We start from the raw sequence: 24,347 nt of genomic DNA, 5'->3' as shown, positions 1-24,347 counted from the left end.
CGGGCCGGGCCGTCTGCGCTTGGCGGAGGCCGCTGCCGCCGTGCCGGGACGGGCGGCCGTTAACCGCCGCCCTTTCCCTCAGGTGCCGGCATGAGCAGCGGCGCCCGGACCCGCGGCAGCAGCAGCGGGGGGAGGAGGGGGAGGGGCGCGGCCCGCCTCAGCCCGCCGGCCTCCGCCAGCTCCGAGGGCGAGGAGCCCCTCAGTCCCTCTGGCTGCTCCCCGCTCTCCCCCCCGTCCCGCCCCGGCTCCCTGAGCGGCGAGGAGGAGGAGGAGGAGCGGGCGGCGGCCTGCCGGAGCCGTCGAGGCGATAGGTAACCCCTGCGTCTGGGCCCAGGTTGGAGCGGGGAGCTGGGGGCCGCCCCCCGCCTGAGGAGCCGGGCTCTCCAACTCGGCTCCCTCCGCTTGAGGCCTTGGTTGGGGACGGAAGGTTGTTTCACAGAAGTGTGGGCTTGTTCGCGGAGATAAGAGCTTTAGGCACCTCGGTCCCTTTTTGGGAAGTGGCAGGTTACGGCAGCCTTTTCTGTGGGCAGTTGAGCGTCGTCGTGGGTTTGTAAAATATCTGTGAGCTGTTGAACTGAGCCTCGGGGTCTTTGCGAGTTAAAAGAGGTACAGCCGTTCCTGTCATCCTTTTAAATGATCTTGGAGACTAAAGGGCTATTTTGTCTAGTGTACGTAGCCATATCCAGAGTCAGTTTCATGCGTATGCATTGCACAGTTCTTGTTCCTGTGGCTTAACTTCATTCCCTTTTAATTGTACGCAAACTTAATATGTCTTCTTTCCCTCGGGATCTCCTCTGCCTGACAGGAAAATAAATAGTACTTATTCCTCCCTTTAAAATAGAAGGGGGAGGAGCAGGGAGTGCCTGGAATACAACCTTCGCAATGGAAACTTCGCAGATCTGTGCGGTAACTGATGGTGGATGTAACTAGCGAGACTGAGCTGAGCTAAAAGTGCCAGTGGGGTAAGGGGAGGATAGCCGAGCTTCACGGGAGTGCAGGGTCCCGGTGTGGTTCTCGGGCTCTCATGGAGAGCAGTGCGCACCTCCCAGATGGACTGAAAGCGTATGGGGCCACGCTGAACTCTTCTTACAAGCGTTTCTTGAAAAAGGTGCTAAAAGTCCAGGGAAAGTGCTCAAATGTAGCCAGAAATAGAAGCTTCAGAATGAAAAGGATATTGGCCTGTTTACGGTCCCTCCTGTTTCCAGTTTTCTGTTACCTGTCCTTTCACTCCTTCCCAATAAGCAGTTTTGTTCACGTACCTTGAAGTTCTGTAGCGCTTGGTTCAAACTGCTGCGTGTCTTTGCAGCTTGAGATGCTGCTTGAAACAGCTGTCAATTTTCGGGCCTGTTGCTGCAGTTATTTCCTGGTGGTGGTAAGATGGAACTGAAGATGACCTCTGTTAGGGCCTGACTTGGAACAATCTCATGAAACTCTGCGAGCACAACATATACTTCACTCGTGCAGACACTGCAACTGAGTAATAGTGCTGCTGTGTTGTAATAAGTGTCTACCAAATGTTCATATAGCAGCTTCCGTGTATAACTGCCAAGATGTCAGAAGTATAATAATAAGAAACACTTCTTTTTACACAGCCACTACCCTCAACGTATACACACGCTCTCTCAAAGAGTCTTTTTGTTGTTGTTGTCCTCTTAAAACTACACAAAATTAGCGTGAGGCAGACATTTAATGTGGGAAATGCAATATTTGCAAAAGAGAAAGGCTGAAAGCAAGGCCTTGTGAAATGGTATTAGGTGTTTTCATACTTTCATTATGGATCAGTGTTACGTTTGATGGCGTGACTTAAGTGACTATATGGTAAATGATAATCACAGTGTTTTCTATTAATCAGACTTCAGTTCTAATGCCAAATACATCTAATTTGATTTAAGATACTTATTTAAAAAATAAATGCACTTGAGAATGTGGTACTTTAAGAAGTCTGTTATTTTAATTATTCAGAGCAAGGTCATAGATGTGAACATGCTAGCATTTCAGAAAATGGTCCCATGATATTCAAGGTCTCTGTGGCTCAAAATATGTAATTGGTGTGCCAGGGAGAGTGTGATGGTGGCTGGGATGCACACTGAGAAGGATTGGATTCCAGTCTGTGCTCTGGTGCAACCTGAGAGCTTTAGACAGTACTGCAGAACGAGAGAAATGTTTCTCCGAACAGTTCTTCGTATTGAGCTTGTGTTTTACTCTGTTTAAACTTTATTTTCTGTTCTTTCTTACTTGTATACAGTAAGTTTTTAATTCATTACTGTGAATTATTTTTTTGAGCAGTTAACAGCGTGAACTTTATAATTACTCATACAAGAAAACACATGGTAAATATTACTTAATTCAGTCCTTCTACTAGTACTTTTTCTTAGGTTGGTCTAATATGTCAGCATTATTCTAGTTCAAGGTGCCATAATGCAAATCATGCACAGCAAAAGAATGTGTTGAGGAAGTATCCCTGCCCAAAATGTCAAGTCTGGACAAAGTTGCGTTGGTTTCCTGAATTTGAATGCATAATACTTTTATCCTTATCTTTAATAAACTTTCAGAGAGTTATTTTCTAACAAAATATGTTATTATGCATTCTTAAGTTGCATCCCTTATTATGTGTACCTGTTCAAAAACAGTCTCTCTTAAATTTTTGGTCTTTGTTAACACTGTAGCATAAAAGGCCTAAGGTGCAGCAGAATGCGTTGGACAACACTGGGCTTGGGAGCGCTTGGCCTGTGCTGCTTCTGTCCGTGCATTGTCAGGGTGTCCTGTCAGTTCTGTTGTGCTACATCTCTGTGGCAGCACAGTATGAGGCGGGTTGGGGGCTGATTGTGTGTGGGGAAAACAACCCTTTTCCAGGTTAGTTTCAGCGTGAATCAGTTCCCCTGGACATGTCCTGGCTTGACCAGCGAATGATCATGTTAGTGCACACACATGCGGGTAACAAGAATGGAGAAGAGTAGGACAAAACTCATTGGCACTGACGTTGTCCTCAAATGCTTTGTATCACAGAAATATATTCTAAAGATTACCGGGATGTAAAATGTTCTCCAACAGAGTATTGCTGTTCCTTGTGAATATGTAATACTTTTATATTGATAAAAAACAGGTATCTTATGCTTAAAAGATTTATTTCAGGAGCATTAACATAATATGCTTGTTGGGATGCCTCTTCTGTAACTTGAATTCAGCAGAGTTACTCACTGTAGCCAGTTATGTATGTAGGTATTTCCAGAGCCCATGTGTCCATATAAAATACGAAACTGAAGTTTCGTTTCACTGTTTTGTTGTTTAAGAAAGAATTCTGTATAAGATAGAAGAAATCTTATAAAGAAATCTATTGGCATGTTTTCAATTTTTATTGACTTAGAGCCTAATATACTGTCTTACTTATGAGATAGTACACGTATAGAATATTATAAAAGATATTTCTGGCCTGGGGCTAGGATTGCTGCATTATTCATGAGTAAAGAAGTTATGAGTGGAGTTATGCAAGGTACTCTATTAAAAGTCTAATAGAACCTTGTATAATATTATCAAGTATTGTATGCAAGCCATATTTCTTAAGTATGTTTCCTGTGAAAGCTTTTTAGAGTGGAAAACTTTACCTGTTAGAGTGAATGGATTCTTAATGCTGAGATTGCTTGATATCATGAATCCAATTCTATAGGACTTAAAAGAAGAAAAAATAGTCTTGATTATTCTTTGCTCGTGCTAAAGGCCAGTTGATACATGGAGCCTTTTGGTGACCAAGGACAGGATGTTAATATTAAATCTCTGATTTCCTTTGGTTTCCATATGTGAGAAGGAAGATGGCACTTTGATGTTTCTGGTGTTAGTTTTTGTTTAGTTCATAAAAGGTAATGTTTGAATCTGTTCCACAGTGGGGGGGGGGGGGGGGGGGGGGAATCACTAAAAAGCTAGAATTCAATAAGTAGAATGTAAGGGGGATGGTCAGAGGTGCGTTATAAATGCAAGTTATCCATTCTGGAGATTCCTAAGCAAGTAGAAAAATGATGTCATCGTTGTCACAATATGCCATAATAGAAATGTAATTTTAAGGCAGTAGCACTGCTTAACTTTTCAGCCAACTATATTGCAGATAATATTCTTTTACATTTCTTGTTTTTAATTCAGGAAGGTTGAAGACTCTGAAAGAGCAGGGGAAGAAAAAGAGTCACCTTTGAAAGATAATCTTTCACCATGGGAAGAATGGTTCATTGGCAAAGAGAAGGAACTACGTGCCCGCTTACAAGCTAGAGCTGTAGAGGTGAATACATCCAATTGGCTTGATGTGAAGTCTAATAGAAGATAGCAAGCATGGGAATTTTTTTTTTTTTTTGGTTGTGGAAACACAAGTAGTTTTGTCCATTATTTTTTAGTGTCTTGGGCCGCCATAGTGCTTGTGTTTGATAATGCTGACATGATTCATGCTATATGCATTCTCTTTTGCTAAATGTTATGCTTCATTGAAGTGGTGCTGTATAATATTTTGCTTATCCAACTGTCAGGTGATGGTTCAAGTTTAAAGGATTAAAACTTATTTATATAATTGGTACCTTGATTTTCATCATGGGTACGTACGCCTGCATGTAGGTAGTAAAACACGACAGGGCGTGTACTGGGTATAAGTATGCCAAACTACTTGGTTAGATATGAGGCACCGTGTTGTTACACACTTAGTGTGTAATTATACAACTGTTTGGTGTCCTTTCCCAGGATAGGTTTCCCTGTCCCAGCATTATTTTCCCCTCCTTCTATCTTTTGCCCCCTTGCAAATGAACAGTTCTGGAATACTGGGGCAGAGTTAAGTGAGAGCATTATATCTTTTCTTGATTAATATATTTGTAGTTGTAGTTGATTAAATCATACTGTTGTTTAAGATCAAATTGGAAGTATTGGGTAGTGGTTAGAACAATCACATCAAAGTTACATCATTTCTCACTTTAGTTACTGATTTACTGTTTGACCTTGAGCAATGTCCTAACCTTTCTGTGATTTGCTTTATCTGTAAAGTGAATATAAGATACAGCTGTTTTATGTGGGCTACCTTAGGTTTTTTATAAAACAGCCACTCATGGAAGGGTCTGGAACAGTCTTTTAGAGGTCAGCATAACACCAAAATAGTTTGTTAAACTTGAGGAATGTGTTCTGATCCGTTAATACGCACCACACATTTCATTACTTCCCCTTTAGATTCCAGTTTGGTGGTCATCTCCCTGTTTTGATTTTTAAGTACAAAAAAGGAGCCAAAGTAATTTCTGGTGTCAGGTAGAAAACGTGGTTTGTGTATGGACTTCTCACATGGTCTTGATGAGGAGCCAAAGCAATTTATTCTTGTGTATCACACAATAGCGTTTATACAGTAGTAAATGTAATCTCGAAGATGTCTCTTAAATATGTATCAGGAGCAGTCATAGGACAAGCATTACTTAAAGCTGCGTAGAAATTGGTGGAATAGTGTTTTATTTTTAATTTGTAAGATTTTGAGAATATTAGGTGTTAAACTGCAATGTAGGCAACTCAGATTATATCAGGGGAAAAAATACAATTAACCTTTTTGTAAGATGGCAGAAGAGAACAAAGTATGCGATTGTGATATAAAAATGAATTACTACATTTGCATATAAAAAGTATTCTAAACTGATATCCTAAGACGCAACTGTGAAGTCCCAGATATTTTGATGACATCAGCACCAAGTCTGCCCTGAATGTCGGAAATGTGGATAAACATTTTGGGTGGATAGTGGATGGGGTCTTCTAAGGTCCTTAGAGTGCCATCACCTTTTACAGAAACCAGGAACCCTGCTGTAACTTTGCCCTCAATATAGCAACAACTGTATTTTCAAACTATGTCTGTGTTGTGAGTGTTTTCTCTGAGCTTTCTGTAAGCTCCTATTTTTTCTTGAGGACTTAATAAATTCAAATTCGAAGTTATAAGAAGAGGGGCTTCTCTCTGAAACTGACTGCAGTGTAAGGACCATAAAATCAGTTTCATGGAAATAATTCCATCTGTGTTTGAAGGTATGAATTTTCATTGAAAAATAGCACTTTGTGCTAATGCTACTGTTAGAGAAACTAGGCATCTCAAATTGTCATCTTAGTCATGTTTTTTCTTTATCGATTTGTTTCCTTGGAGAGAGAGAAGTGATTGCATATATACCGTATGTCCTATAAAGATAAAATACTTCAGAATTTCTTCTGTTGCTTTCAAAACAAAGCTCCTGGTTCAAAGTTTGCTAAAATATGCAGTAATTTTGGCTTTAATAAGCTTTGGGTTAAGCCCTAAGGTTTCTGTAGTTCTGGTACTAAACATCACAAGTGAGTAATATTTCACTTGGCTTTTGAATGCAGAGCAGTACACCATGTAAATTTTAAGTGTTGTAGAAAAGCACTGCTGCAAATTAAGATTCTACTGACTGAAAGGGCGTTTAAATAAGCTGAGGAGTGATTTGTTGAGTTGTTTCCAAAGCCTAATTAAAATACATGTTTCCAGTTCATATTCTAAAAATAACACATTTCCATTGATTGTATTTCATCATATTTCTGTATTGACTGTCATCCATATTTTCCAAAATCTTAATGAAGAAAAAATTTCAAAATCTAATGCTTACATTGTTTTAACTGCAGCACTATTTCCAGTATTGAGTGTACTGGTGTAGACGGTCACCACAGATTTAAGACGTATACTTTTTCTTTAATTAGGAAATGAATATACAGCTTGAGAAGATGAAGCAAAGGCAAGAATGTGAAAGGAGGAAAAGGATAGCTGAAGAGAAGCACAAGGAATGGGTCCAAAAAAAAAGAGAAGAGGTAAATATTGCTTTGACTGCAAATATTCTAGCACATACCATGCTTAAGTAAACCTATGTAAAGTTTACTTAGACTGTTTGGAAAACCATGTTTTTAGTTTGCTGAATGAATGGCTGTTTTAATTGAAAATTATAAAACCATGCCAACACAGTTAAAACATTTTTCCAAGACTGATTTCTTTTTTTTTCCATAAAGTATCAAGAGATTTGTTTTCTGAGTAGTCGGGTAACTGATAATTGACCTACATCTTGTGCAGTAGCCTTCTGCTAATTATAGCTGGGGTTCTGATCTTCAGTATACCCTACTCTTTCTGACTTCCTAGGTTCAATGCCCAAGCATTTTGGGTGAAGGGTACATCTTAACTGTCTGCAATGTCTTGTACACCAAGTAGAGCCAGAAGAAGGATTTAGTTAAGTACCATTGTGGACAGGCAAATAGTATGGTAGAGTTTAGAGGGATAATTGAGGTGTGAGGCCAGATTCAGGAAATTCTCAGTAGACCACAGTTAGCAATTGGGAATTTCTTCATCCAAAAAGTCATTTCTGAGTGGGATCAAAAATTTTTTTAAGCTCTCTTGAGAGGGATGCCTAAGTCCAGAGTCAGAAGCAGACGGAATCCTGACCTCCACAGGGCACTGTACAGCTCAGTGTCACACAAAGCAAGCATGTGTACTGGGTGGCAAAAATGGGAACGTTTGGAAGGCTTGGGCTTGTTCAGCCCCTGGTAGTTTGTGGGCACATGTATTCATTGTCTTACGGTCTGTAGCAATACCAGTTGCTTACCGTTCTGTACTTCTGGTTCTGAATAAAATCAGATGAAAATTGAATACAATGGCACTAGCTGGGCTAGATATCCAGACCTCATACATTTCACCATTTCAGAACTCTTTTTTCAGATTCAATCTAGAACCACTAGAATAACGTGAGTTTGGATCTAACCTAATTACTCTTAGTCTCAATGCTAACTGGATGATTGGCATAAACCCACCCCCAAACCAGTCCTGCTCTAAGCGTTTATTATGATGTAGAAAGGGTCCTCCCTTATTAAAGTACACAGCAAAAAGTTGAAGATTTATTATTCAGCACAAACAATGCCATTTTCCTCTTCTAAAATGCAGATTAAATTATATGTGTCTGTAACCATTGGCTTGAAAGAATTTGGGCTGCCTGTTAAAATTGTTCACAGTTCAAAACAGTGAAAATTCTTGTTCTTCCTCCTCCTGCGTCTTCCTCCCCCCTCCCCCCCCTTCAACTTCTGTAAACTTCTACCTGTTTGGGTCTTCCAAAGACCTTTGTCTTTGTCGATTTACTGATTAACTACTTCTTTTCTATTGTCAATGGGAATAGGAGGTCTTTTTTTATGGTATTCACATCAGCCCAGAGGACAGGGGAAGAAACATATTTGTGTCTGGACTTTATCATATTATATTTTGAAAGGATAAGGTCATCTTTAGGCCATGTCCCAAGCTTTTACCAAAAGTAATCTGATTTTCATTTAAATCGGATGATTCATTGGCTAGTCTTTTCTGTAAACCACACTCAAATCAAGAACAAACTGAACTTAAAAGCTTAGCTGTCTTTAGGATATTAACATTTGTGCTGCATAGATCTTTACCACTTCAAGTTTCCACAAGATTATCTGTGGATCTGGACACAGACTGAAGGATAAATATGTCAATTCAGTGACTAAGAAGGTGTTTAGAATTGCATGAAGATTTCACACGAAGTTTAAGGTTGGATTCATGAGCACTGACAGTTGCTGTGATTTTCTTGGGGAGCATGTATACATCTCATATTAGGGAAAGCTCACTTCATTTCTTCCTAGAAGCATCAAAAGGTGCTCCTTGAGGCAAAACTCGCAGTATTCTTCACTGAAATATGCATTAAGCACTCACCTTTTTTGTATCCAGCTAGCGATTCTGAGCCCCTGTGTGTAGACTGCACAAAATGCTTTACTTGACAGGAGGCAGTACTTTTGGGGATGTTACCTCTGTGGTGTCCACAAGTCTGTATCCTTTCCCATTGCTGAATACTGTACTGACAAAGGAAGTAAGGGATGATTGAGCGAGCATGAAACTTTTTTTCTTCATCTTGAGCATCCAGCACCAGGAGACACTGCTGGAAAAATCTTCATACCGTGAACGTGAGACACATTTATATCAGAAGTAGAATGTTTGTATGTGCATAAAAGAATTCTGCTGTTTTTCTGTATGCCAAGCCAGTTTTCTTGTATTTTGTTGCATGGCAATGTCCATTGTGATGCTCTGACTGGTAAATATAGTCCTTTAGGGTCAGGTTAGGAAGAAAAGCTTGAGCACTATTTCTGTTCACTGGCAGTTTCATTTTTTATTGCTTAATATATATTTAAAACTATATGCTGTGAAGTTTTTTTTTATGCTTCCAATCATTTTGAGTTAAACTATTTTTGAAAATAAAGGAATCATAACCATTTATTATCCTTCTATGTAAATAGCTTTTGTGATTTTAAAGGTTGTAAATGAACTAGAAGTAGTATGTTGAAATATGAGATATCAAAGAACATTCTAAGCTGTCAAATATGTTTATGCAAATATGGCAAAATTTTGCAGCTCACTAGGAATTAAAAGCTTAATAAAATCAACTGTCAGGCGCTATCCTGGTTCTACTAATGCCTTTAGAATTTTTGGTAAGATACTGGATCTCTGCTGGACAAAAATAGTCTTACTTTCACTCTCTCCTAAGGTTGAGTCATTTGTGGACAAACAGTAAATTGTCTGTTTGACTTGTTTTGGTTTAGATGTAATAGAGCTCTGTTTTTAATAAATAGCAGAAGTATTAACCCAAATATTTTAACTGTAAAGTATCTCCAAACATGCTTTTGATTCCAGAAGAAAATTTACTTGAACCCAACATGACTTTGTATGTAACTAAAACTTTTATTTCTGATTTACTGTTAGATTTAGTGATAAAAATGAGGGGGGTGTGATTATAAATGCTGAGCAAGCAAAGTTGGTGTTCAGTGTCATGTTTTCGTTATTAAAGTAGCCTTGATTTGAATGGTATACAAAACTGGACATAGATCAGCAAAGCCATTAGAATCTGTCTTAATCCTTCTGGTATGTTAAAATGTTTGCTTGATTGCTAATTGTTGTATTTAGACTCCAGTTTGGTAAGGAGTTCTGGGAGGCAACGCGTAGCGGAACTGTGAAGTTTAAAAAGAAAGGAATTGATGTCTTCGATCCCAATCTTATCACAGAACTAAATTTTAAATAGGTATTGAAAACTAACTACTGTCTCATTTCTTCAGGTTAGAATTAATGCTTGTGAAAGCTTACTTTCTCCATGTTGTTCATTCTGGCACTTAATGTGTTTTTTTCCTTTTTTTCTTTTTATTTTAAAGTTACACTAACCACAAATGGGTAAATCTGTTAACATTATGTGGAGGAGTAAAGCTATTAAGAGGTGAAATTGACCATATAAGTATCGTTTATTTTGGATTGAAATGGTGTAGCTCTGTTGAAAGCTTATAATTCATTATGCCAAGTATAAATTTTATTAAATTTTAAGTACAAAGATGTATTTTGGTGAAGTAATGTAGAACCTGAGCTACTTCTAAGCTGGGATAAGGTAGGTATATATTTATGTAGTTGTATTGGCTCCTAAATCAATTCAAATTTTTATTGAGTCTATGAACTTTTTCTTACTTATGGTGCTGTTTTGAAAGTCAGCCACTGCTTTTGTTATATATACTCCCATATGTGTATGCATAAAGATCCCATAGAAAGCTCACTTGCCTACTTTTTCACATTAATAAGTAAGCTGTTTTTTTCACTGTTATTTTCTATTTTGTCAGTAAAATCTTGAAAAACTATTAATATCCTTCTAATAGTTCTTTATTGCTTCAGGGAAAAAGGTATTTTTCCTTTAGGGAAAAATTACCTGATTTCACTGACTCTCCCCATTCTTCCAAGTTCTTTGAAAATATGTGATTCTTCTGTTCAAATTCAAGAACTATACAAGAGGCAGTAGTCAGGACTAAACTCATACTTTTAAAACACTAGGATTTAGATTAAACCTTTGAAAAATTTCTAAAACGTTAGACTGTAAAATTTTCAGTACTGGACTGATTTTGAAAAGCCATTTATATGTAGCTCCTTCTGACATTGTCTACGATGATTTTGTACCTGAATGTTTTCTTAAAAGTTGGATCTATTTAGTGTAACTATGTAGTTTAATATGCTGATATGCTAAGTAAGCACAAAACCTGAACTGTCTATGGAACCATTCTGAACTAGTACACAGCACTCATGTACAGACAGAAAGAAGTATTTAAAGGGCCAAGAAAGGACCCATTCTTAGTAGAATTACATTTTTTTATTGAAAGTAAAACCAAGAGGTAAAGAATGGCTAGAATTTATCATTAAAAAAAAAGAGGCCTTCAAAGTCTTATTGTTTCATGTTTATATGCTGACTCCCTGTAGATGCTGAACAGACCAGTTAACTTCAGTCATTTTCTCCACCGAGTAAGTTTAAAAAAAACAAACAGCAACCAACAACACCCTCACCTCCTCCCCCCCCCCCCCCCCCCCCCACTGTGCCTTGGAATTATTTGGATTGGGGGAACTACGTGTGTGATATATTTTTAAAATCTCCTCTCCATAGTGGCATCTTTGTGACTTGTCTTTTATCAAATCAAATGTGTTCTTGCTTAACAAATAAAGGTTTTGTGACTGACTTAGCAGGCTGTAGGTGATACCAAGACTGCTTACAGACCTGGGTAAATAACAGTTTAAGAACGAAAATAAAAGTACTGCTTAAATATCTTAAAAATATTTGGGAATCCTATTTCTGGTTCCTTCCAAGGATTTTTCTCTCTTGTCTAAATCTGATGGATTAATATGTGATGACAAAACTCTGGCTGGGTATAAAACATGCAAAAAAAAAAAAAAAAAAGTGGTAGGTGAGGTCATAGATGTTCAGAGTTGATCACTCACTCATACTTTCTTTTTTAGTGTTTCCTTTGAAGACCACCACTATTCAGAATTTGTCCAGTGTGGTTCAGTTCCAAGTTCTTTCACAGTGTGACCAGGCACTGGTTCTACTGTCTGATAATTTACTGTGTTCTATTCAGTGGAAGTTTCTGGAGATGCTAGTGAAAAGCTTTTCTTCTCTTTTGGAAAATATGTAAGCTGCTGGATGAAGCCACTTTGGTTTTTTGCCCTCATTTGCCCTTGAGTTAATTAATTCAAGACATATGTAGCCTTCTTCCAGGAAGAAGGCTTTACCCTGACAGCCTTATCTCCCAGGCGTGAGGTGCAGTATGGAGAACTCCTTTTTACAGTTTGGTTTATAAAACCTTTGTTTTCCCAGACTCCCTTTCTTCCTTATTCTGTGTCCCCTTACTGGTATTTCTCTAAAGAACTGAGGATGGTTTTGACTGTGGACCTTTATGACCTTTATTTCACCTCACGTGAAATGTTGTTATGCTCATGTAAATGAGGGCCCAGCCCCTGCCTTTATAGTTTGTAAGCATAATTTTGGTTTAAGACTTGCCCACCTATCAAGACTGCTGTGTTTAGAAGACTGTATCTGAAGAACCCCAGTTATATATGAGTTACTTCCTAATGTTTTACTATAGAGTAGGAAGCTTGTTGACAGTAGCAGGTTTCTTTTTCTTTTCCTGTTTTACATGAACTTTTGATCCCAAGATGTGGAGTCTCATTCCTATCAATAACTATGGGATTGAACACCTAAGTAAGGTACATGTAATTGCTGAAGTCCTGATTAATTGCCTTCAAATCAAAGTACCAAGGCTTTGAGAAATGCGCTGTGGATGCATAAACTGTAAAGTGTCTGTAAACTGATGTGACCGTTTAATTCTTTAGAACATTGTCATAACAGTCAGAACCTCTTATGAATTGATCCTGAAGAAACTATTAGGATTAAAGGTCAGGCCTAATGACAATGGCTTTTTGATTAAATATTTAAAAAATTAACACTGATGCAGTGCAGTCTACCCTCTGCACTCTCTTTAATATGGTATCGTCCAATCACATTTAATCCACCTTTATTGACTCTGCAAAACTACTTCATTCTTAGAATGCCAATAGAATATGAACCTTCTATCTAGAGTATTCAATTAATGTATATGCATATGTGTACATATAAATATTTATATATTGTTGTGGGTTAGCCCCGATAGGCAGCTAAGCCCCACGCAGCTGCTCTCTCACTCCCCCACAGTGGAATGGGGAAGAGAGTGGGAAGAGTAAAAGTAAGAAAACTCGTGGGTTGAGATAAAGACCGTTTAATAGGTAAAGCAAAAGCCATGCGCACAAGCAAAGCAAAATGAGTTCATTCACTACTTCCCATCGGCAGGCAGGTGTTCAGCCATCTCCAGAGAAACAGGGCTTCATCTCCCATAACGGTTACTTGGGAAGACAAAATCCGTAACTCCTAACGTCCCCCTGCTTCCTCCTTCTTTCCCCAGCTTTTATTGCTGAGCAATGCATCGTGTGGCACGGGATACTCCTTGGGTTAGTTGGGGTCACCTCTCCCAACTGTGTCCCCTCCGAGCTTCTCGTGCACCCCCAGCCCTACTTGCTGTCAGGGCAGTGAGAAACAAAAAAGGCCTTGAAGCTGTGTAAGCACTGCTCAGCAATAACTAAACCACTGTTGTGTTATCAGCACTGTTTTGGTCACAAATCCAAAACAGCACCACAGAAGCTGCTAAGAAGAAAATTGACTCCATCCCAGCCAAACCCCAGTGCATATATGTAATACATATATTTGCAACAATAACTGAAATCTCAAAAGCGGAATGCTTGCATCCCCAAATAACTGTAATTCTGAAACTCACGTTGTCTTTAGTCTTTAACTTGCATATAATACTTTATGCTCTATTAATGTGATATCTAGCAAAGTTGTAAGAGCACAAGTAGTGAAGCTACACATTTTACATTGGAAAAACTAATTATCCTAATACCAATGTTAATTTGACTGTAGCTTTTCAAATACTTTCTGCATTGTTGAATAGAGAATAAGGCATCACTTTTTATTTTTTCTTTAAATAAGAGCAGAGCGGGCGTTACTCATAGAACTTTGTTCAACTTTTTGTTGGTCATTTTTTCTTTCAGTAAGTCCCCGTTACTTACGGAAAAATATAATTTTAATGGAAAACAGGTACAGGATGGGAAAATTCTCTTTTGATGCTTTTTCATTGAAAATTTTTTTCTTATGATTTCCTTTGCTATTGGCTGATAATCTTTATAAGAAGGAAAAAGCAGTAAGAAATACGAACGCTTAGAACCAACACACTGTAAAATAATGAATGACAATGTTCTTGGAGGAGACTTCCCTTTCTTGGTGTGCTGCATGATTCCTCACAGAAGAAAGACTTAGATTTCAACTCTTACTCCAAAGATTTTGTTTAACGCATACTTTATCTCACTACTGCTAATATAGAATACAGATTGTTTAGCAGCTTGAGCATGACTTTCAAGGTAAAAAGTCATGCCCGCTCATGCTCTCTTTCATCTAATGAGTTCTTAATTATTTTGTGAGGAGTGGTACCTCTTCAACAGAAGGGGTGGAGAGTCCTGTCATCCCGGCCTGCAGCCTGGTAGATGGAGTCTTCTCCCCACAGTGGGACATGTTAGTCTGAATCCCCTCGGGGAGAGAGGTAGTGAAATCCGGATCTTCCCTGTCCTAGGTTAATGTTCTAACAGCTGAGCTATTCTTCTAAGTCAAAGCTGTGCTTGCTGCTACATTTTATACAGAGCCTGATGTGCTGTGGTTTTTTGCTGACAGTTTAGACTTGAAAGGGATGCTAAGGTGTTCGCATTTGTGAAGACTGAACCCTTTCAAGAAATGTATTTGTGAGGGAAGCTTAAATATCTAGCATAAATACCTTCCAACCTTGAGAAGCAACGTCATTTAAGAATTTAAATTTTCTGTTTGGGTGCCCAAGTCTGTCTTTACATATCTAAACTTTTTTGTAACTCTGGGCTTAATTTCGTAGGGTTTTTTTTTCTGCATGTTGTGGGTTTTTCAGCATCTAGACCTGGAGTACTTTACAAGACAGTCTCTCTCTCTCTCTCTCTCTCTCTCTCTCTCTCTCTCTCTCTCTCTCTCAGCACAGTGTTGATGTGTCTTTACACAAAACTTTTCTGTGAGGTTCTGCATGGCCAGTACTGTGGTTATAGTTTTAGGTTGTACCTGAATCTTAATTGTGTCCAGACTTACCTTGAGATTTCTGTAAGTAGAATGAACTAATTTCTCATGGTTAGTGTTAGAATGAGTTTTAGATAGATTTGTGGAGGAGGAGTTCAGGGTGGCAGATGATTAAGATATGAGTACTCCTGTATTTCAGCAGCATTTGTGGAGTCTGCATTCTTCTGAAGACCCTGAGAGTGTTCAGAGACCAAGTACACTAAGACTTTCTGTTTGTCACGTATATTGAGTACCCACATGAAAGAAACACAGTTTGGGAGAAAGATCCATGCATGTAACCATCTTACAATTCTCCACCTACTAGACTGCAGCGGGATCTGCATTGACTCTGTGTGAACTTGAGCAGTAAATTGTTGTAAACCTGCCTGTCAGCAGACGAATGCAGCTCAGTGTTGTTTCACTGACCTCCTTTCTAGCCTCTCGTTCTTTTCACGTGCCAATTCTGGAGACATTAAAGAAGTATTTCTGCAGGCTAGGCTTGGTGACTGAGCTGTGTAATAGGGCTAAATTGAAAAGAAAATAACAACAATTGGCTGAACAACCCAGATTTCCGAGGCTGCTAAATGTGATTGACATTCAGGGTTATTATGCGGATATATGAGGAAATTTGGATATATGTTTTGATGTTGGCAGTGTAGACTTTTCCTATATTTTGCCATCAGTCAGCATAAAATGATGCTAGAATATGGTAGCTAAGATGTCAGAGCAAACAGCCGCGAAATAGAACCATCAGTTATCTATAAAAAGAAAAATGTTGTCATATTCTGCAGACCAGAAAATGGGAAGGGATTACCGTGAGAAGTATCTTAAAAAATATAAACCACAACATTAATATCTGGAAATGTTTCTATTCAGCAACACTCTACATAGAGAATGCAGAACAGCAAGCAGCTTTGCACTTTACCCTTTCCACCCTCTCAGTTAATCATTTATATGAAAATACAGAAAATATTTTATTAATTTTCTTCCAGTTGGATATAGCGTCTCTGCTTTGATGGCAATTGGGCTTTTTTCTGCCTGAAAAATTATTTAATATGTCTACCTTCTGTCAGGAAGGAAGTGGGATGCTTCTCCAAATTTTAAATTCCTTTGAGAATTCTCCACATAAGCATAGGTCTGACTTTTCTTGAAAAGTTAGTAGTTCTGCTGTTGAGACATTGGTTTGGTACTGACTCAGAGAGACACATGCTGCCTACTGAGTCACCATCACTGCTTTGTGGGATAGCTGGATTTGTTCTGGGTGGGGGATTTCCAAGTACTGACCTAGCCCAGGCTTCATTAGGTTCCGAGGCTTGATAGGATCGCAGCCCAGAGCAGTGAACCCGCAGGCCAGATTTGTATCCTTTCTCCTTAATAATGTGCTTGGGTGGGGTGGTGGGAAAACACGCCTTTCTTGCAATGAGTAACTGGATGTTTTACAATCAATACCTTAATTTATGTAATATGTCTTATCATATTTTAAAGTATATGTAAATTTGCTAGTGGTTTAGTGAATAGATCACGTCTGTTTTGAACACAAGATCAAAGAGAATTTTTAAAACCCAATCTGACAACACCAAGCATAAACAAATTGTATAATTTCCCTCCTCCTCTATATCCCCCTGTATATACGTGGAGGGAGAGTGAGGGGAGGATTGAAGAACATGTACATTAATATGCACATTCCTAGCGTTTTTGATAAAGTTGTATAAGGGAAAGTAATGAGGATGGGAGAAGCTGGGAAGGCCAGGGTGACAGGAACTTGACATGAAGCAGGTTATTAAAGCAGCTGGGAATGTGGTGTACACCAACTTTGTGAACGAAAAGCTGTTCTGTGCATGAGAGAAAGAGGAAGCATTTCTGATTTGTCTGCAGAATAATCTAGGCAGCTGCAAGCCTGCAATTCTGCAGGGACTCTCCTGTCTTAAGGATGTCTCACTGCAAGTGAAACTTAGCAATAGTTGTGGCTTTCATGGTAGTGTGCATGGCATATCATTGTTTACATTAGGAGCTAATTTAACTTTGGGTCAGCCTAGATAGTGGCTAAACTCATCTGAAGTATTGTGATTAAAGTTAATAATTTAAGAAGCTTCCCTGCCTTTTAATTACAGTCTTCAGAAAGGTTTTTAGTCTTATTTTCTGCTTATAATTGTTGTCCATTATTGAACAATTTCCTTTAGGTATGGAAGGGCCCCATTTTTTTCATTTTCTCCTATATTTATTTTCATGCTTTTTATTTGGTAAGACCCTTAGCTAAAGAACGTAGCTTTGAAAGATCCTTACTTTTGTAACTTTCATGTACAACAGAGATAAGCCAGCAAACAATAAAAGAATTGAAATCTTTGTAAGCCTTCTTCACCAATGGTTTTAGCTCACTGTTTTAGCATATATCTCTCATCTACATTAATGCTTTTTGTGTGTCCCAGACTATCACTGTCTCAAGACAGGAGTTGTTGAGAGATGCATGTGGGGAATATTTGGTAATGAAGGGACAGAGGAAAAGCTCTGAATAAAAGAGATTAAGATGAATTTTAGATGAAGAATGAGGAAAAGCTTAGACAATTGGTAATTTGTTTTTCAGGCAGGTGATACTTAGGATCTGCATAATTTGCCAAAAATAGATTCTTTTTCCTTTTTAATGTATTTGAGCATGGAAGGGTTTGTTTAATGTTAAGAAAGATCTTGTTTCCATTCTTCAGTAGTACAAAAATACTTCAGAATCTCAACTTCTTTTTTTTTTTTTTCCAGAATGAAATTCTTTTTTCATTGGTCTTAGTTGTAAATAGTTTTATCACATGCACAGGCCTTACAAACATTGTTGTGAAATCATATTAATAAGACTTCCATTATTTTGTAGTTCTATGGAGTTTTACATTCCAGAATATGCATGGAAATTGGAGTGTATTCATATCTGACCTTTTTCCCTACATTGCAGAACAGATTCAGCTGATGTTCACTAGAATGGATTAGAAGTGAAATGAAAAAAAACCCAACATTCCAAACCCAAGGAAAAAATATAGTTAGTAGCTAATTGTTTTGTGAGATTGTGTGCAGTGTGTACACAAATAACTCTTCGTTCCCAGATTAGAATATTTGTCAAGAGTGTACCAAAACAGTGGTACTGAAAGTATCATCGTGGTTTAGGTGAAGAAACATCCACCTCGGAGATTATGGTAAATACAGTTAATAAGGTATAGCTTGTAAAAGGTGGGGGAAATACCCCAGAGTTAATGCATAATTTAGCTGCTGATGTTAAAATTGTAGTAATGCTTCTAGTGTTGGCAAACACAGAGAGGGACACACTAACTCAAACAATTCTGTAAACTGGTTTCTTCTGATAAGAAGGCTGCAGTTTAGCATTACGACATGCTCAGAGAAACAATGCCAAGAGTAAGCTAAGATTATGCTTAGACTGATTTCTTTATCGAGGCAATTTCATGTAGTGTGAATAAGGATTCAAACATGAAAGCGTTTAATATCCAGTACTAGGTCTTACAACCTTTTAACCTGAAAGCAATGCATTTCCTCTTTATTTGCCCTGGTTTTGCAACTTGTCATCTCATCCAATAAATGGCAGAATTGAGTTAGTGTTTTGCAGGGCAATATAAGCTAAAATTTTTATTCTGTATGATGCTACTATATTGAATTACTGGTGGATTTTGGTATGGAGGACAAGGATTGAACCAGCAGATGCCCTGTTTAGACCAGACTGAGAGAACTGTGCTGGTCTCCAGCTCCAGTATTATGGCTTCTGCTTCTTTATGCATAACTGAATTTTCCAAAAGTGCAAGAAATCTGGAAAAAAGGTGGGGAGGGGCCCATGGGGAGAGCAGAGCAGAGCTCTAGCTTTCTGCCTTTTTGTGCTTATAAGAGGTAAAATGGGAAGGGAAGTATATTCCTGCTCTTCTTGTAAATGTGTTTTTCCTCTTTTCCATGAAGAAGACGGACCCAGTTTATTATAGTTTGCAGTTGTAGTTCTAGGCATTCGACATCCATATTGCCAACTGTAATAATTCTAAGTCAGCATCAGTTCATGCTAAACTACACATCTTTGTTCAAGAGGAGTTTGCACGGGAGCACACAAGAAAAAGATTTTTTAAAAGAAAAAGATTTTATTCAGCTGTTCTTTTCTATGAAGTGGAAACTGTTTGATCTCAAGTCTTCTGCCTCCCCTCCAAGTCATGTGCACAGCTTGTCTGGTAAAGATTTTTGCCTCTATGTGTGTATGCAGGTTCTTCAGAGCTGAGCAAGCTAAGCAGAAGTAGTACTGAATCAGTAGAATCCCAGTCATTTCATAAAGGTTACAGGGAAGGGAAGTGAGAGCTATTGTTAGTCTTCAAATGAAAATACCTCCCTCTCCAGATCAAGAAAAGGCCATCAATATGTGCTTGTTAGCTTAGAGAATGGTCCCCCAAAACGTCGTTTTGTACTGTTAAGATACACAACACCCTGAAAAGACGTAGAAGTGAATGATACCTCTGTGTGTTGTATCTTCCAAATTATATAGGTAGCAATTTCACTTCACACTCAGTTGCCACTTTTTGCCTGCCCCAGAATGTGTTTTCTCATTTTCCCTTTCATCATTTGAAGCAGAGAAATGTGTGGATTGATTCATAGAAGAAATCCATACACAAATGAACTAAAGAATATAAAAAATGTAGGCAATACCACAAAACATGAACTGGATTCTAATGTGAACTTCTTATTTTCATATTAATTTATGCTTAAGTGTGCTGAACAATCTGCATATCTCAATGACTCTTAGAAGGGGACAGTTTTCCTGACTTCCATTTGGAACTGTAGTTTGCTCTGGATTCACTGAAAAGTAAAACTAACACACTATTGCCAAGAATTGCAACATATATTTCTTTCCCAGAAATACTGAGAAGTGTCTGAAGTGTTTTAAAAAAAAGTCTGAATAAATAAAACAGAGTAGTAAACTTAATAGCATAAGGACTGCTGAAAGTAATTTTTTTATCATGTTTTCTGACAAGTTTATATGTTTAAAACTATTTTATCTAGAACCTAGTGATGAATAGGTTCTGTCTGCAAAGATCTTCCAATATGATGTTTTTTTAGGGTTGTGATAATTTTATTTGTAATTATGTAATAAAATTAACTGTATCCCTCAAAGGAATTGCCCATTGAAATATACTGAAAAGTTTCTGTTCTGTTTCTTTGATCTGTTTAATGTAGGAAAGAAGGGAAAGGGAACGAAAGCTGAGCAAAGAAATGGCAGAAAAAGCCACAAAGGAACTAGAAAAAATGCAGTTACAAGAAAAGGCTGAAGAAAAGTATAAAGAATGGTTAAAGAAGAAGAGAGCTGAAGAGGCAGAAAAGAAGAAGAAAGAGAAGGTATTAATCAACTAATCATTTATTTGGATGGGGTTACCTGATTTGTAATTTATATTAAATATATTGGTTGATTGAATTGATTAGAATTTATCAAATGGCAACGTTGTACATGAGAAAAACTTTCAAAAGTTGTAATGTTAGTGCACTGAAGACATTGAGGTGTGGTCAGCAAAGCAAGATGCGTATTAACACATTTTTGTTAACAGTCTTTGCAAACCCACTGCAATTGTGATATGATAAGGGAAAGAGAAATGCAAATGACACAGTGTACCTTTATTACTCAGTCTGTTGCAGGGTGACCCAGGCAGAAAATAGGTAGCATTCTGGGCATTTTTCTCCCAGCACCACTGCTATCATTATATTATCATTATACTTGCACATATTTCTAATTAAAAGCATTTTTCTTCATATCTGTCTGTACTAATCTGATGCTAAGAGTTCTGATTTTAATGTTATTTCATATTAATTAATCACCTATGTATTTTTATAGTGAGCTTCAGAAGACTTCTTACTTGTAAGCTTCATAGAGTACAGGCTTTGAGGTCCTCTCGCTCACTAGAACAAATGCTCTAACAAGGCTACGCTTGCAGGAATCATCCAGAATTCCTCTGAAATATCACATGTTGGTAATGATTATGCCTGAAAACTATGAAATGTATGACCAGAAGTCTTATCTGTGAAGCTGATTGGTTGTATTTTAATTTAATTAACATTACAGTATAATTTTTCAGTAGAATATGCGATATTATAGGAGTACTACACTACTGTTGTAGCTAAGTGGGGGAGGATTGTGGTGAGAAGAATTTATCTATATTCCCCCTATAATTACAGCAGTTGTTCTTAAAGTACAGAACACATCTGTAAGTGTTTCACGAGTATGTATAATAATTTCTTTGGATTAACTTTAAAATATTGTAAGCTGTATCAGATTAATTTTCAGGTCTTAATGACCTTAATTTTGCAATCTTTCAAAATTTCCCATCTAATTAAAACACACTTAAATATTCTGTACTGGCGGTGGTTATTTCCTGCTTAGCAAACTGATTCTGTGTCTCTACAGAGCCTCTAAAATGCGCAGTAGAAGGACCTCGAAACCCAAGAAAAATGAAAGTCATCAGACAGATTTAAACCATATGCCTTCTTTTAGTCACCTCTTCATTTTGTAGATTCCTGTAAGCCATGTTCACAGTATCAGTTAAACTTAGTTTAAATCCAAATGCCATGCCTAAGCACACTGTTTTACTTCTGATTAATGGTTCCCAGGCCTGCTCCAGGCTTGGAGGCAACCCAGTCATGGCTGATACAGGGTTGTACGAATGTGGCTAAGTGAGAAGAGTGGATGGTTGTCCCAGATGCGATAGCCTCTTTAGGCTAACTGCAGCACAGTAGGCCCTGGCCGTCTGCCCATTATGTTCAGAATATCTTCTGAGAGGTTTTTCTCAGAGAAACACTGGATTAATGCAGAGGTTGATTTTTTTTTTTTTTCCCCCACGCCCAGACTTAAATAAAAAATATAAATAATAATAAAAAATAATAAATTAAAAAAATGCAACTTTTCTATGGTCAGGAAAATGTATTTCTATTTGAAAACATATTTGAAATATATTCAGCAGTTATTGTACAGGGCTTTGTCTATAAATATCTTAAGGTTTTGTTGGGTTTTTTTTACTTCTAGGAAAAAGAAAAAGAAAGGGAAGCTGAACTACAGGAGAAGAAAGCAAGATCAGAGAAGATCTTTAAGGAATGGCTACATAATGCTAGAAATAAACCACGCCCTGTTTTAAATGGTTATGGCTTCCCACGTGGGAAGTCTACAGGTTTGTACTTCTGCTACACAAACGTAGTTACTTAGGTTTGTGGTTCCTTCCCTCTAATCGTTTAATGTGAAATGAAGCCTGTTTAAGATTTTCATCCAGTATTTAATTTTGGCACATGGGAATGAATATCTCATATGGTATAAGTCAGAGAAGCTTTTACTCTGAGACCCATTGTGCATTTTTTGTAGCCCTTCATGTTATTTGGGAGAAAATCGATATTATTTGAGAGAATAATATGGCATACCAAATTATAACTGATTTTGATCTCATTTTCCTTATCAGGCATAGGAATCACGAGAGCCAATCACTGGTTCCTTTGAAGCAAATCAGTTATGCTGGCATCCTTGTAAAGTTAGTGTTCATGTTACAGAAGCTGTGTGCCACCTTATCGCACCTGAATCCCCCTTAGAAAAGAGGGTTTTTTTTCAGATGCAAAGATTAATAAGAGGCTGACAGAAGTCCTGTCTGAAAAAGGAGACGTGGCAATCAACCTGTGTTCCAAGCTAAGATTTCCTTTCCATTTAGCTTTACACTTGCATCACACCTTCTTGGCTTCTGTAATCCTATTCCTTTTTTGTTTTAAAGGGAAGTGTTAAAGAGAATACTGTTGATAGTGTGGTGTTTTGTGAGTCTCACTTTATTTTTGTATTTTTCGTCATCCCGCATGGTACAAAAGCAGAAGAGCAGTAAGAAATAGCATTGCATTTTTACATTTGAGTGCTTAATTAAATTTTCTTTAAAAATACATATATACTTTTGCCTTTATTTTTTTATATAATTAAAATCATTGTTGTAATTTGGATTCGCAACAGAAAATATTTTAGGACCTAAATTCCAGGCTCTAAATGTTTAAGAAAATGTATAAAGCAGGTGAACAACCTTTGCTCGTTTGCTTACATCTGTTTATAGATGGGGGATACACTTTGCCTTCATGTTTTGTTTTGGACCTTCATTATTTCCCCACAGCTGCAATCACTTCTTTAAGTGATTTTTGAAAAATATTTCTCTACTCAGTTGTATTCATGCAATAAAATATATTACAGGCTTTGTTTTACCCAGCCACATGATGTATGCACTGAAATTTCACTACAGACAAACGACTGATAGGGCAACATGTTCCTTCTGTTGCATTTTAGTTTTTCTGATATTGCTTTATGGGCCGTAGGTTATTAATTGCAGATTATTAATGTATATGTGGATAATTAGTGTATTTTTCTCCTCAATAAAATGAAGAACAACAGTTAAGCAAAGATGGAAAAATATGAGAGCTTTGCATACGTGGTGACAGGAAGTTTTATTTATGAATGTTTTGAAATAATGCTAAGGATCCAATTCATAGACATTTACAGCTTTTAAGTATACAAAGGACTGAGCATTCTGAATGTTACACAGCATTTGACCTGCTTATTATTTTAAATAGAGATGAACAATGTGCCAGTTATTGGTTTAAAAAAAAAAAAAAGGTGGAAGATTTATTACTTTGAATCATTTAAATTATGTGATGTGCCTATGCTGTCTTCCTCTGAAGACACTGTTGTGTCTTTGTTAGTCCAGATGATTATTATAACTGCTTGTATTGTAAAGCTTGTAGTGTAAATATTCCTTTTTAGTTATGTGTATTTTCTAAATGTTTTAGGGTGTGCTGATGGAAATTTGTATCCAGCTCCAGCATATTGTAACCCCATTCCTTGGAAACCTATAAATGTGCCTCCTCCAAAGGAAGATGGTGTTCTTACCATGAAGAAGAGTAAGAGACCTGTATCTTGTCAGTCACATGTGTCTTCACCTAGAGTAATTTATAAGCCCAAAACCAACCCTTGTATTGGATCCTTGTGCAAAAAGCAGTTATAGTACAGAAAACAAAACTATTCTTATGATCTTGAGTGAACTGGGCCATAAATATAAAGTTATATGTATTTATATGTCCAAAACAGGCTGCTTTTTGTTTGTTTGTTTTTTGTGAACAGGCTTTGTATTTATAGCTGACCAATCAGCATTTTTGTATGGTTTTTTATATGTTGCATTTTAGTAAAAAAAGAGAAAAAGAAAAAAGTCATATTTAGCTAATTGTAATGGAACTGTACGTCAATACCAATAAAACGCACAGATTGTTTCTTCCTTTTCTCCTCTTTTGTTGTTGAAGAAGTTCTTTTCTGTATGTGATTATTCTTTTGGGTGA

General features: G+C 37.6%; 1 protein-coding gene across 1 annotated transcript; it reads left to right on the top strand.

The window, feature by feature from the left end:
* Window positions 1-90: 90 nt before the first annotated feature.
* CCDC34 (coiled-coil domain containing 34) lies at window positions 91-24,019 on the top strand. Its single transcript, XM_010563904.1, has 6 exons — window positions 91-311; window positions 4,132-4,264; window positions 6,700-6,807; window positions 20,193-20,351; window positions 22,027-22,168; window positions 23,805-24,019. The coding sequence occupies exons 1-6, from the start codon at window positions 91-93 to the stop codon at window positions 24,017-24,019; spliced, it is 978 nt and encodes a 325-aa protein (XP_010562206.1).
* Window positions 24,020-24,347: the final 328 nt, after the last annotated feature.

This window comes from Haliaeetus leucocephalus, unplaced genomic scaffold (genome assembly GCF_000737465.1).
Source record: "Haliaeetus leucocephalus isolate CR32 unplaced genomic scaffold, Haliaeetus_leucocephalus-4.0 Scaffold173, whole genome shotgun sequence".
In the NCBI taxonomy this organism is placed as follows: domain Eukaryota; kingdom Metazoa; phylum Chordata; class Aves; order Accipitriformes; family Accipitridae; genus Haliaeetus; species Haliaeetus leucocephalus.
Note: the sequence above shows the minus strand (reverse complement) of the source record. Positions and strands in the feature narration are given on the sequence as shown.

What these genes read in the sequence shown, in the direction of transcription:
- CCDC34 (XM_010563904.1), top strand. Translation starts at nt 91, where the DNA reads ATGAGCAGCGGCGCCCGGACCCGCGGCAGCAGCAGCGGGGGGAGGAGG. An exon ending in CGGAGCCGTCGAGGCGATAG is followed by an intron (nt 312 to 4,131) that starts GTAACCCCTGCG and finishes TTTTTAATTCAG; the next exon opens with GAAGGTTGAAGACTCTGAAA. An exon ending in CCCACGTGGGAAGTCTACAG is followed by an intron (nt 22,169 to 23,804) that starts GTTTGTACTTCT and finishes TAAATGTTTTAG; the next exon opens with GGTGTGCTGATGGAAATTTG.